This window comes from Salvelinus namaycush, chromosome 5 (genome assembly GCF_016432855.1).
Source record: "Salvelinus namaycush isolate Seneca chromosome 5, SaNama_1.0, whole genome shotgun sequence".
NCBI classification, from domain to species: Eukaryota; Metazoa; Chordata; class Actinopteri; order Salmoniformes; family Salmonidae; genus Salvelinus; species Salvelinus namaycush.
This window is the reverse complement of record NC_052311.1, coordinates 30,641,286-30,655,721: the sequence shown is the minus strand read 5'-3', so window position 1 is coordinate 30,655,721 and position 14,436 is coordinate 30,641,286. Positions and strand designations below refer to the sequence as shown.

The 14,436-nt window shown below is 44.5% G+C and overlaps 1 protein-coding gene across 2 annotated transcripts in view; it reads left to right on the top strand.

Annotated features, from left to right (window-relative positions):
- jakmip1 (janus kinase and microtubule interacting protein 1) overlaps nt 1-11,043 on the top strand; it is a 17,387-nt gene extending 6,344 nt beyond the window's left edge. For both annotated transcript variants that reach the window (XM_038993019.1, XM_038993020.1), the window contains 13 exons: nt 1,735-1,863; nt 2,512-2,640; nt 2,860-2,943; nt 4,077-4,139; nt 4,284-4,382; nt 5,340-5,441; nt 5,572-5,625; nt 5,776-5,841; nt 5,946-6,014; nt 6,168-6,245; nt 9,039-9,245; nt 10,757-10,822; nt 10,993-11,043. In XM_038993019.1, coding sequence (XP_038848947.1) covers nt 1,735-1,863; nt 2,512-2,640; nt 2,860-2,943; nt 4,077-4,139; nt 4,284-4,382; nt 5,340-5,441; nt 5,572-5,625; nt 5,776-5,841; nt 5,946-6,014; nt 6,168-6,245; nt 9,039-9,245; nt 10,757-10,822; nt 10,993-11,043 — 1,197 coding nt within the window. The remainder of the gene's footprint in view (nt 1-1,734; nt 1,864-2,511; nt 2,641-2,859; nt 2,944-4,076; nt 4,140-4,283; nt 4,383-5,339; nt 5,442-5,571; nt 5,626-5,775; nt 5,842-5,945; nt 6,015-6,167; nt 6,246-9,038; nt 9,246-10,756; nt 10,823-10,992) is intronic.
- The last annotated feature ends 3,393 nt before the right edge of the window (nt 11,044-14,436 follow it).

Below are 14,436 nucleotides of genomic sequence, written 5' to 3'. Positions count from 1 at the left end.
AGTTAACACCTCCTCTCTCGCTCCGTCTTTGTCTGCGTAGTACGCGACTGAGACACGGTTGTGTGTCAGAGCTCAGTGCTCGAGGACTGGCACGTACAGTGTAGATTGCCTTGGAAGATACTGGATTTGTCGGGGGGGGGGGTTCTAGTATAACAGCAGTATGTATGAGTACTTCCAGCTCATCCTCTACTTCTCCTTCTTTATCGGCCTGTGTGCTATGGTCTGTCTCTACTTCTCCGGTTGTCAGGAGATGACCTACAAACACGATGGTAAGGACTTTATTGTGGTATAGTAACCATTTGAGCTGACTGAGTGGATTGGACCTGGACACAATGGGAAAGATACAGTGGTTTTAGAGAATGTTGTTAAGATCAATGGGAAGGACGAGATTGGCCTTTTTCTTTTAGAGAATATTGTGAGGAGAGTTTTGGTTTCGTAATCCGATGGTAAGGGATATGGAAGTGATTGTTCCGAGGTTGACGGACTGTGCTTGTGAAAGTCTACACACCCCTTGCACAGCCTTGCATGTTTTTTTTATGCTACCGATCTTCACAACCTACTCCACACTTTCAAAGTGAAAGAAAAACTATTAGAACTTTTTCCAAATGTAATAAAAAAAAATCGGAGTTAATAATTGGTGGAAGCACCTTTGCCATCTGTGAATAATTTTAAATATGATTCTACCAACCCTGCACAACTCTTAGGGCAACATACTGTATATCCATTGTTTTTGACAAAATTGCGCAAGTTCAGTACATTTGGTTGGGAATCATTGATGGACAGCAATATTCAAACCTTGTCTCTGATTTTCCAGCAGATCTAAGTCCAGACTGAGATTGGACCATTCTGGAACACTCAACACCTCTTGAAAAGCCATTCTGGTGTGTCTTTGGCATTAAAATGTGTGTAATTTTACAGCTGGAACATGTTACTATCTCGGGGTTAGGTTTTCAGAAGTCTACAATGGCTTTTCCTCATACTTTGCTCCTTTCATATTTATTTTTATCCTGATAAGTTCCTCAGTCCCTGCCGGCGACAAGCATGCATGATGCAGCCACCACAATACTAGACAATACAGAGGGTTTCACTCTCTGTTGTGCTATATTGGATTTGAATACCTAATCCTGGGAGAGAGTTTTATTTTTAAGGTGAACAATTACACAAAAGTTGATGCCAATGACATGGCTTTCCAAGAGGCGTTCCTGAGTGGTCCAGTCTCAGTCCTGAATTAATTTTGCTTGAAAGTCAGAGGCAAGCTTTGAATATTGCTGTCCATCAATGATTCCCAGCCATAATTTCCTGAGCTTGAGCATTTTTGACAAAAACAATTGATATACTTTATGTTGCCCTCAGAGTTGTGCAAGGTTGGGCGGATCTTATTCAAAATTATTCACAGCTGTAACGGTTCTTCCACCAAGTATTAACTCTTGTGTTGATTGCATTTCTTCACACTCATCTCCATTTTGTATTAATAAAAAAAAAAGTCTAACTTTAAAGTATGGAGTAGATCTGTAGGAAAATGTAATCCTTTTTAGATTACATTTTAAGGCAGCCACATCTGATTAAGTGATGGGTAGACTTTCAGTAGGCACTATGTGAGTGTTCTGTATAATAATGGGGGGGTGTTTTTGTATTTTCTCCTAACATTTTTGTGAGTGTGCAAATCAATATGTTACAGATCCTCTCTCCCCCTTGCCGCCCCCCTCCCCACCTTCTCTCTCTCTCCTCTCCCAGAGGCATGTTGTGGAGACGTATTTTGGATTTGACGAGGAGTCTGTGGACTCTGAAACGTCCTCTCTGACCTCTTACATCACTGACCTCACAGACCGTACCCCCGCTACACCCGAGGAGGACCTGGAAGACGTAAGTGTGTGTCTGTGGCCTTTACTCAATTGGATTTGCTCAACTCCTGCATCCTCTCTCCTCCGTCCTTTCTGGCATCCTTTTGAAATTAAATAACTCTCCTTCTCCAATCGTGCGTCATCAGGCAAATAATTTTTACAGAGTGGAATCCCAAAATACATTTCATAAGTGATGAATAAATGTAGCTGGTTGTGCAAGACATTTTATAGATAAGAAGGATAAGTAGCACATCGTTTTTAAATGTTTGCATGCTTTACTCATTCAAGAAAACAATAGCTGATTTTAAAGGGGCCGTGGCAGATTTCAAAACTCAGGTAGGATACACTTGTGCTTCCTCATGAAAAGGATGCTATTGAGGAGGTGAGGACCGTCTTCCGTTAGCCTATTAAAGAATTGACACTCCTTGACCACTCATCGGTTTCCAGGTCACGGAAGAGCGATAAGTGAGAAAAGGGGTGTGTGTGTATTTGCTGTTTAGCAGTGGTGTAGTGGTAAAATAAATTGGTGCGTAAACGCTGATGGCCCTTCTCACTGAATAAAGTATCACTCCCTATATTTTCAATGCATTTTTCAGCTGTAAGTTAATAAACGCTTGCGCAAATTTAATGGTGTTCAGGTGTGTGTTTGACCCTGTCTCTCTTCCTCCAGGGTGTATCTCGTGAAGAGGCAGAACTGAGGTTCAGACAGCTGACCAGAGAGTACCAGGCTCTCCAGCGGGCCTACGCCCTCCTGCAGGAACAGGCTGGGGGGTCGCACGACGCTGAGAGAGAAGCCAGGGTTAGTAGCTTTAACGCCTACCTCCTCATAACCCCTAACACATTCCCCTAAAATCTATCCATAAACTCCTGATGTGACCATCACTGTCTCAAAACATGAGAAGTACAAGATGAATGTTCTTTGGTCTTGAAGGGCTGCAGGATGTAGAGGCTTTTGTTCCAGCCCAGCACTAACTCGATTCAACTAATTTGACTCTGGCCTCTGTTCCTGTTCCCGCAGAACCGTGAGCAGTTGCAGGCGGATCTAATAGGCTGCCAGGCAAAGATTGGCGACCTGGAGAAGGCATTAGCCGAGAGGGGGCAGGTAAAAGAGAAAAATGGCGGGGAGAAGACTGGGAGGTCCCTGGCTGCTCCGCTCTCATTGACCCTGCTGCTTGTCTGTCTGGGGGCTTTGCTTTTGGCCTGGTGCTACGCCGACCGGATCTGCTGCAGAATCCTGTGATGACGCTCTGATGTCACAACTCTGCCCTATTTGCATGCTCCAACCATTGTTGACAGTGTTTTTTCCCCAGACCTTTTTATATAGTCTATTTTCACTGGAAAAGAGCGAATCAGCATTAAATCTACTCATGATCAAATTGATTGAATGTTACGTTATGCCAAACAAATCCACCAATCATACCAAATTATACCATTTACAGACATGACTATGACAGACACAAGGTTAATAAAATAAAAAAAATCACATTATGTGGAAATCATCTTACTACGTTCCTCTGTAAAGATATGTCAATTTGATTATTTCCATGTTTTAAGCAATCACATTTGTAAAATCACAGAGTGAAATATATGTCGTGAAGAGTATCTGGATTTGGGGTCAAAACCAATGGACACCGAATGCAGATCACATAATTGTTCAATCTGATTGTTGAATGCTCAGAATTATTTCATTCGATTGAACAGATCTAAGCCTGGGCAGCGTTTCACAGAGGTCAGAACTCCTAGCTACCTCCTGTCGTTCTCTGTTACCTGTGGCATGCGTCACATTGGTTTACTGCGTGTTACCTGTTTGTGTCGCTGTGGCCTTGTTGCACGTTCTGTTGCACTGCTCGCACCTCTGAGGGGGGCCTCAATATTCCTGTTCCTCTGATCAGCATGTTGTTCACTGTAATACTGGTGGTGGCCTTCCTCTCTGTTTTCATTTTGGTTCAATAAAGCCATGCTACACCAGTTTCTTCTGTTTGTCTTGTGAATGCATGTATGTTCACTGTTTTGAAATCATTATTTCACTTATTTTGGGCTTGTGGGTCTCTGTTGTAAACCAGCTCGTTTGGACTGAGCAGGTAGGGCTGGATCTGTTTGGGCTTTGGTGCCTATGCTTGTTCAGTATCCCTTCTGGGTGGCATGGCTCTCTTTTCTCCCCTGTGATTCTGTGTTGTGATGCTTTTGTTTTCTTCTGAGACGTGTGTGTGTGTGTGTGTGACTATGTTTCTCCAGGACTCTAAGTGGGTGGAGGAGAAGCAGTACCTCATCAGGGCCAATCAGGAACTCCACGACAAGGTAAGACACTTCCTCTGTCACTCAACACTGTCCTGTGAGCCATCTGGAAGGAAAGGACATGAGGATATGGCGCATTTTGAGTGTGTACTTTAATAGATAAATGATGTCATGTGGCGGGAAATACAAAAGTGTGTGTGTTTGTAGATGTGTGTATTACAGCAGGCTGAGTCGAAGCTGCAGGCAGAGGTGCAGGACGCGAGGGACCAGAATGAGCTGCTGGAATTCAGAGTGCTAGAGCTGGAAGTAAGAGAGTGTACAACCATCAAACTGTCCCCAGGGGGCGACACCGGCCTGCACACCCGACGCAGGACCTACATACAGTGACCAGAATACACACGAACACACACACACACATACTACTGTGCTTCGACCCATTGTATGTACCCTGTATTTCCTCGTTTTGCTTTCTGACTGCCTTACCATCCCCACTGAACTGGAAACTTGTATTTTTTACATTGAAAGATGTACAAGAATGCTGTCTTAAGTGAGATGAATATAAATTTGTATGGAATAAAATGTATTTAAGTTCACCATCCACCCCATCTTTGTTCATTTGTCTCCCCTTCCTGCATGTAGTTCTTAAGTTTTATTTACTTTCATAAAAAAAACGTACATTTATTTCAGTTGTATACATTACTTTCAAACCATTCGTCATACATGTCCTGGATTTTTTTTAAATGTTCTCAACAGAAGATTGACTGCATAGCTTTCCACCTTTTCAGGTTTCACTTGTTTCAATCACACTGCCTCCAACAACTGATGTAGGATCAGTGTCTTTCGTTATGACATCATAGGATATACTCTATCACTTCAAGATGAGATCAACTCATAATACACAGACTCCTAAAGAAGGGTGGACCCATAACGGACCGAAAGATCTTCAATCACTTACACACTCATACATTTGAAGATGTTTTAAAACCCCATTTGCTTTGGTTTGCGTCATCTTTAAAAACATTTTTCTCCACCCACCTTATTTGGACAGATTCTGAGCATGCTATCCTCATCATGTAAGTACTGTACATCATTACATCATTCAGTTCAGTTCCCAACCATGACCCATTCACTATCAGTCTCACTTACCAAACAATCAGAATGTTAGTTGGATTGTCTTTAGGGGACTGACTTTTGTGGCACATGAAGTGGATGGGGAGGACTGTGTGTATGAGGGTGGGGTTAACTGTCTGTGTTGTCCAATAGGAGAGGGAACGCAGGTCTCCAGCCATGGGCTTCCACATGTCCACCTTCCCAGAGAACACCAACAGCGCTCTGCAGATATACTGCCATCAGGAGGGCATCAAGGTATCTCTCTCTCTCTCTCTCTCTCTCTCTCTCTGTCTGTCTGTCTGTCTGTCTGTCTGTCTGTCTGTCTGTCTGTCTCGCTCTTCCCCTCTTTCTCCCTATATGAACTGGATGTGTGAACCCTCTTTAGGACGTGGTCATTCCAGATCTGATGAAGAAGCTGGATATCTTGGGAGATAATGGGGTGAGTTCACATTAGTCTCCACTCTTCCTAACGCGCTTAGTAAAACTCACACGGGCTAATTTTACTTCTCAATTAAAACCTTAAATACTTTAATTATTTTCCCCCGTCCTCTATCCCTTTCTTTTCTCCTCTTCCTCTCCACCTCTCCAGAACTTGCGTAACGAGGAGCAGGTTGTGGTCATTCAGGCGGGGACGGTTCTCTCAATGTGTGAGAAGGTCAGTCTCTCCTCCTCCTCATCGCCACTCAGCCTGCCATTACTGACACCTACTGGTCATATCCATTATCTACTGTGGAATTAATTCTCTCTCTCTCTCCATAGTGGTTAAAGCAGATAGACAGCACAGAGGCAGCCCTGACCCAGAAGATGATCGACCTGGAGAATGAGAAGGTGAGAGAAAAAGACAAACGTATCTGTACACGCGTCAGCTTGTTCTTCTACAACCTCTACATACAGCACACGACACCGTTGTCATGATGTGAAATCATATCGTGTGATGTCAACTCCTGGGATGTCATGTCCTCTGTGCTGTGGCTGTTCCAGGACCTGTTCAGTAAGCAGAAGGGCTTCCTGGAGGAGGAGCTGGACTACAGGAAGCAGGCCCTGGATCAGGCCTACATGGTACGACACAGCAGCACGATGGGACAGGAGGGTTACTCTACAGCTGCCTCCTGCTTGTAGGAACATGGGTGGTTGTCCTCTGTAGCTCAGTTGGTAGAACATGGTGCCTTTAATGTTAGGATAGTGGGTTCGATTCCTGGTACCACCCGTACGTAAAAATGTATCCACACATGATTAAGTCGCTTTGGATAAAAGCATCTGCTGAATGGCATTTATTGTTCTAATATTATAAAAACCCAATGGTCATTATATTATCGAGCACCAGTTCTAATCACGATCACATTTATTTTCATAAAGTGCGAGCATGTTGTAGGCCTTCATCTAGACACACTGTCAGCCCTCTAGCTGATGTAAACCCATCAAACATCACGGACCCAGAGACCAAACCCTGTTTGAGTTTGTGTTGTCGGGATACTGCATCTTTTACCTCAATGAATCCCTGTTTGCACTGGGTACTAAAGGACAGAAAGAGACATGCCCTACTGACTGGGGAAGTACGGCTGATGTTCAGACATATCCCTAGTACTTTAAGACACAATGCCTGAGTGAAATGTGTAATTCCAATGAGAAGGTGTTTTGGAGGGAACAAACGTAGGCTATAGATGTGTGAATGCTTGAGTACAGAGTAAAGGCATAAAAAGCCCATATGTTTTATGTTCTTCAAATCCCTAACTGGATTCAAGACTCACTACCACCATATAAATCAAATCAAATTGTGTTGGTCACATACACATAGTTAGCTGATGTTAATGCGAGTGTAGCGAAATGCTTGTGCTTCTAGTTCCGACAATACAGTAATATCTAACAAGTAATCTAGCAATTTAGTAATCTAACAAAAAAAACGACCTTATACACACACATGTAAGGGATGAATAAGAATATGTACTTAATAATATATGGATGAGCGATGGCCGTGCGGCATAGGCAAGATACAGTAGATGGTATAGAGCAGTATATACATATGAGATAAGTAATGTAGGATATGTAAACATTATTAAAGTGGCGTTATTTAAGGTGACTAGTAATACCTTTTATTACGTCCATTTATTGAAGTGGCCAGAGATTTGAGTCAGTGTGTTGACAGCAGCCTCTCTATGTTAGGGATGGCTGTTTAACAGTCTGATGGCCTTGAGATAGAAGCTGTTTTTCAGTCTCTCGGTCCCAGCTTTGATGCACCTGTACTGACCTCGCCTCTGGATGATAGCAGGGTGAACAGGCCATGGCTCAGGTGGTTGTTGTCCTTGATGATCGTTTTGGCCTTCCTGTGACATCGGGTGCTGTAGGTGTCCTGGAAGGCAGGTAGTTTGCCCCCCCCCCCCCCCCGGTGCGTTGTGCAGACCTCACTACCCTCTGGAGAGCTTTGTGGTTGAGGGCGGTGCAGTTGCCGTACCAGGTGGTGATACAGCCCGACAGGATGCTCTCGATTGTGCATCTGTAAAAGTTTGTGAGTGTTTTTGGTGACAAGCCAAATTTCTTCAGCCTCCTGAGGTTGAAGAGGCGCTGTTGCGCCTTCTTCACAACGCTGTCTCTGTGGGTGGACCATTTCATTTTGTCCGTGATGTGTATGCCGAGGAACTTAAAACTTTCCACCTTGTCCACTACCGTCCTGTCGATGTGGATGGTGTGGGGGGGTGCTCTCTCTGCTGTTTCCTGAAGTCCACGATCATCTCCTTTGTTTTGTTGACATTGAGTGAGAGGTTATTTTCCTGACACCACACTCCGAGGGCCCTCACCTCCTCCCTGTAGGCCATCTCGTCGTTGTTGGTAATCAAGCCTAAAACTGTAGTGTCATCTGCAAACTTGATGATTGAGTTGGAACCGTGCTTGGCCACGCAGTCATGGGTGAACAAGGGAGTACAGGAGAGGGCTGAGAACGCACCCTTGTGGGGCCCCAGTGTTGAGGATCAGTGGGGTGGATATGTTGTTTCCTACCTTCACAACCTGGGGGGGCTGTCAGAAAGTCCAGGACCCAGTTGCACAGGGCGGGGTCGAGACCCAGGGTCTCGATCTTAATGACGAGTTTGGACGGTACAATGGTATTAAATGCTGAGCTGTAGTCAATGAACAGCATTCTTACATAGGTATTCCTCTTGTCCAGATGGGATAGGGCAGTGTGATGGCGATTGCATCGTCAGTGGACCTATTGGGGTGGTAAGCAAATTGGAGTGGGTCTAGGGTATCAGGTAGGGTGGAGGTGATATGCTCCTTGACTAGTCTCTCAAAGCACTTCATGATGACAGAAGTGAGTGCAACGGGTCGATAGTCATTTAGTTCAGTTACCTGAGCTTTCTTGGGAACAGGAACAATGGTGTCCATCTTGAAGCATGTGGGGACAACAGACTGGGATAGGGAGTGATTGAATATGTCCGTAAACACACCAGCCAGCTGGTCTGCGCATGCTCTGAGGACGCGGCTAGGGATGCCATCGGGGCCGGCAGCCTTACGAGTGTTAACACATTTAAAGTCAGGTAACAGTAAGAGTATGTAGCATTCACTTCCATTTATACATTTTATTCAGTGTTTTTGTTGGTGTGTATTTGTGTTTTTAGTTCCACTTTATATTGTGTCAGTAGAAGCATGTATTTACATGGTAACTACACTGGCGTAATAAAACATAGCTGTAAGTACTATGTAACAAAGTGTACTTAGTACCTACACTTTAGTTACCATGCAATTGCCATGAACAGCATATCATTATAGCAACACTAGATATAAAGTGGAACAGTGTTTTCCATCTATGCCATGATCACAGTGGCATGCCTGTGTGTGTGTGTGTGTGTGGCTGTATGACAGAGGATCGCGGAGCTGGAGGCTACGCTGTATAACGCTCTGCAGCAGGAGCCCGGGGGGCGTGCGGTGGCAGAGTCTCTGTCCGACAGGCAGAGGGAGGAGCTGGGGCTAGCCGTGGACAAACTGCGGAGGCAGATACTCAGGCAGAGTCGCCAGTATGACAGTCAGATCTTACAGGAGCGCATGGAGCTCCTACAGCAGGCCCAGCAGGTAAGGAAAGGCCTTAACCTGCAGCCGCCACAGAGAAAAGATGCAGTATCCCTCCCTCCCTCTACGTGTATGTGTGTGTCAGTATGAGTGTTGGTGTATTTGTATAAAGATGCAGTATCCCTCCTGCTTTTGTGTGTGTGAGTGCTTATGTTTTGTGTATCCCTCCAAACGTCAGCATTTCACAGAAGCCCTATCCTTATTCTAATCGTCTTCATACGCCTCACCTCGTAACTAAAAGTCTTAACACGTCTTATCTTAACCTTTTCTATTATTATTTTAAATGTAAACTTTATTTAACTAGGTAAGTCAGTTTACAATGACGGCCTACCGGGGAACAGTGGGTTTAACTGCCTTGTTCAGGGGCAGTACGAAGGATTTTTTCCTTGTCAGCCCGGGGATTCGATCCAGCAACCTTTCGGTTACTGGCCCAACGCTCTAACCACTAGGCTACCTGCCGCCCTAATCTTAACCGTATGCAATCCATTGCTTCAGAAACGAACCATCGTCTTTCTAATCTATAACACCATAACAGTTTACTAAAAACATTAATTATAAAAAACATTCTCTGTAACTGACCTGCAGTTGAGCGATTCTTCCCAGTCAGTGGTCTCCTCCACCAGCCGTGCTGGTTGCAATTTTAGGATCTCACACTAATCACAACCCTTAAAACAGCTCTTTTCCAGGCCCTGCCTCCTCTCTGGCTGACTCAGCTGTGTTGTGGTTATGACCTAAGCAGCTTTTAGCATTCAGGTCAGCCACGCAAATGTGATCAGTGTGTTTCCAGTGTTTCATAACTCTATCAGGAGCATCGTATTAATCGTAATCGTAAATAGTAATCGTATTAAATTACTATTCTTATTCCTAATTCTATGATCAGGAGTACCTACCAGTGGATTGGGACTGGTATGGTTCCAGTGAAGGTTCTTGGATTCCACACGGAGTGTGTTCGTCTCAAATGCCAGTTCTTTCTCATTAGCCTGTAGTGTTTAAAGGGGCAATCTGCAGTTGCTACAAACGTTTTTAGACTTTTAGTCCCTGTATCCATAGCTCTGTCCATGAGTTTGAGAGTGGCACATTTCTCCAGCACAATCCCTCTGCTGTTATTGTTCGAACTGCAGATTCCCCCTTTTGAAGGACAGGGAAGTTGTAGAGGGAAGCAGGGCCAGTGTAGCCAATACCAAAGGTTCTAGGTTTTACCTCTAATCTTCTTTCAGTCAACAAATCAGATCCTGGTCTTGCAGAACAAAGTTCCACTCGCTCGTTGTCAAGGCAGTGGGATTTTTATGACTCTGCAACAGCTACCATGGTAACATGGTAGGAGCACAGGTTTTTGGGAATATGTGGAAACAGACTCTGTTAAGCAACCATAACCATTTCATTTTCTACTTCAACTGTGAAGATAATGACAGACCGTAAGGCCACACATTACCCATATGAACTATCGTATGCTGCCTGTCAAAAGTATGACGTTGACCTCCTGAACTCTAGGTTCTGTGTTGTTTCCGTTACAGAGAATAAGGCAGTTGGAAGACATGATTGAGATGCAAAAGAGACAAGTAAAGGAAATAGAAGAAAAGGTATATATGTCATGTAGAGTTTCTACGTTTCATAGTTATGAATGTGGTGGGGCATGGGAGCATGTAGACTGACTTAAAAAAAAAATATATATTATTCAAGATAACAGTAACACTTGTCTTCTTCTCTCTCCTTTTATGACCATTCTTTAAAATTCTTCTTTTCTTTTTAGTTTTTGTTCCTCTTTTTGTTTTTCTCTCTAGCTTTTATTCTTTGGCCTTAATGACACTGACATGGACCGACAACAGGTAATGATACACACCTACACAACCGTCATAATACTGTGTAATAACATGATTATTTTGATGGCCATTTGTCTGTTTTCACAGGTGCTAAGGCGCTCAGGTGGAGAGTGAGGAAGAGAAACACAACATATTTGTTTTTTTTCATCCATTTTTAGATGGTTCACAAACCTTATATGGCCTTTTTGATACACGTGCACTTTTGTGGAAGACACTTACCTGGAATGCAAAACAAAACCATGACTTTGAAAAGTGAACAAATATCAGAGACTTGTAAAGAGATATATCAGAGTTTTTTTTAATAACGGAAATGTCCCCTACCATTTCTGGAAGTGGAACATTTAGCCAAACTCTAATGTGAGTTCTAAAAAGCATAAACATTGTAACTGGAACACTGAAGCAGGTCAATAAAGAAACAGAGAAACTGAGATGGAGACAGTGCCTCAGGTGGATTTAGAGCCAGACAACGAAAGAGTGCAATCGTAGAGGTGGGAGGAGAAGGAGGAGAAAGAGTTGATTTTAAAAAAGCAGGGCGATTTCCTAACAGACTAGTCAAGTCCTGGGCATTCCCAGAAAGCTCAGTGCAGGAGGGTCTCCATGGAAACGGTTGGCGAAACGGCTGTCATGGCCAAGTTCAATGAACAAGAAGTGAAAGCTCTGTACTCCGGAGTAGAGGGACACCAGAGGACTACGGGGACAGAATGTGTCACCGGTCTGTGAAACACAACAAAGAATCCTCAATAGGTAAGTGACTTTATAAACTCAGCAAAAAAAGAAACGTCCTCTCACTGTCAACTGCGTTTATTTTCAGCAAACTTAACATGTATAAATATTTGTATGAACATAACAAGATTCAACAACTGAGACATAAACTGAACAAGTTCCACAGACATGTGACTAACAGAAATGGAATAATGTGTCCCTGAACAAAGGGGTGTCAAAATCAAAAGGTACAGTCAGTATCTGGTGTGGCCACCAGCTGCATTAACTACTGCCTCTCCTCCTCATGGACTGCACCAGATGTGCCAGTTCTTGCTGTGAGATGTTACCCCACTCTTCCACCAAGGCACCTGCAAGTTCCCAGACATTTCTGGGGGGGAATGGCCCTCACCCTCTTATCCAACAGGTCCCAGACGTGCTCAATGGGATTGAGATCCGGGCTCTTCACTGGCCATGGCAGAACACTGACATTCCTGCAGGAAATCACGCACAGAACGAGCAGTATGGCTGGTGGCATTGTCATTCTGGAGGGTCATGTCAGGATGAGCCTACAGGAAGGGTACCACATGAGGGAGGAGGATGTCTTCCCTATAACGCACAGCGTTGAGATTACCTGCAATGACAACAAGTTCAGTCCGATGATGCTGTGACACACCGCTCCAGACCATAACAGACCCTCCACCTCCAAATCGTTCCCGCTCCAGAGTACAGGCCTCGGTGTAACGCTCATTCCTTCAACGATTAAAGCAAATCCGACCATCACCCCTGGTGAGACAAAACCGCAACTCATCAGTGAAGAGCACTTTTTGCCAGTGCTGTCTGGTCCAGCGACGGTGGGTTTGTGCCCACCGGTTGTTGCCGGTGATGTCTGGTGAGGACCTGCCTTATAACAGGCCTATAAGCCCTCAGTCCAGCCTCTCTCAGCTATTGTGGACAGTCTGAGCACTGATGGAGGGATTGTGCATTCCTGGTGTAACTCAGGCAGGTGTTGTTGCCATCCTGTACCTGTCCCGCAGGTGTGATGTTCGGATGTACCGATCCTGTGCAGGTGTTGTTACATGTGGTCTGCCACTGCGAGGACGATCAGCTGTCCGTCCTGTCTCCCTGTAGCGCTGTCTTAGGCGTCTCACAGTACGGACATTGCAATTTATTGCTCTGGCCACATCTGCAGTCCTCATGCCTCCTTGCAGCATGCCTAAGGCACGTTCACGCAGATGAGCAGGGACCCTGGGCATCTTTCTTTTTGTGTTTTTCAGAGTCAATAGAAAGGCCTCTCTAGTGTCCTAAGTTTTCATAACTGTGACCTTAATTGCCTACCGTCTGTAAGCTGTTACTGTCTTAACGACCGTTCCACAGGTGCATGTTCATTAATTGTTTATGGTTCATTGAACAAGCATGGGAAACAGTGTTGAAACCCTTTACAATGAAGATCTCTGTAGTTATTTGAATTATCTTTGAAAGACAGGGTCCTGAAAAAGAGACATTTTCATTTTTTACTGAGTTTATTATCACAGCACTGTATTTGTGTATCTTCAGTTACCTTGACAAAACAAACCCAACACAAATACTTCCTTCTCCAGCTGTGTTGTGCAGTTCTGTGCAGCTGGCACCCCAGACCTCCAGGTTCCGACCCATAGAGTGAAGCTTCTAGAGCACAGCCTGAGAGACAACGTCAGCTCCTTTACTGAGTCTGAGAGCTTGCTGCACAGCAGGTGAGGAGCAGGTGACAGAGAGACGGGGATCACATATCACACAGCTACAACATATGGCCACAACCATATCACATTGCGCACACTGTCATGCTAACATGCAGCTTACCACACGGAATGCTGACACAGTAAGACTGTTGCTTGCCTCTTAGCATGGTATCACTGGTTGTGGGGTTTATTTCTAATATTGCCGTCAGTAAGGTATGTGTGCACACTTCTACTTTCTCTTGGACAGATGACTGGCAAAAACATTTTGACAGTAGGTCTCATCTCTGTTTAATGCTAATGTTATGCTATGCTAATCATGTAATCCTATGTTAATCGTGCGATGCTATGCTAATCGTGCGATGCTATGCTTAATCATGTAATGGTATGACAATGTCATGTGATCTAATGAGTCATGTCGTCATCCTGTGCTGGATCAGAGAGTTGGAGGTGCCAGAGCAGAGCCTGCAACAGAAGGTGGAGGACCTCACAGCACACTCAGTCCTCCACTGTCCCAGCATGCAGCGACGCCAGACGCTGGACGAGCGGCTCCACGCGCTCAGGGAGGAGGTGCGCTTCATGGTGAGTAGAGACTGTACTGAGCTTTACATTAGCTTCAATGAGGCTTATAGAGTGAGAAGTAGTAAAATGTACATGTCCTGTAAGCTGTACTGTAAATTGTAGTATAAGCCTGTTATAATAAATTGTCATTATTGTGTAAGTGTATTGTGAGTGTGGTTTAAATCTAGCATTTCTCAGGTGTAGTGCTATTGTGACTGTAGTCTCCCTCTCTGTTGCATTATATGAGATATGACATTACTCAGATGTGAGGAGTAACTGTGTCATAGTTCTATCATGACCGGTCTTTCCCAGTACCAGGAGAAGGAGCATAGGAATCGTGTGTGTGGAGGGAGAGGCTACAGTGCTGCCAGGCCCAGCTCCTGGCTAAAGAGAAGGAGA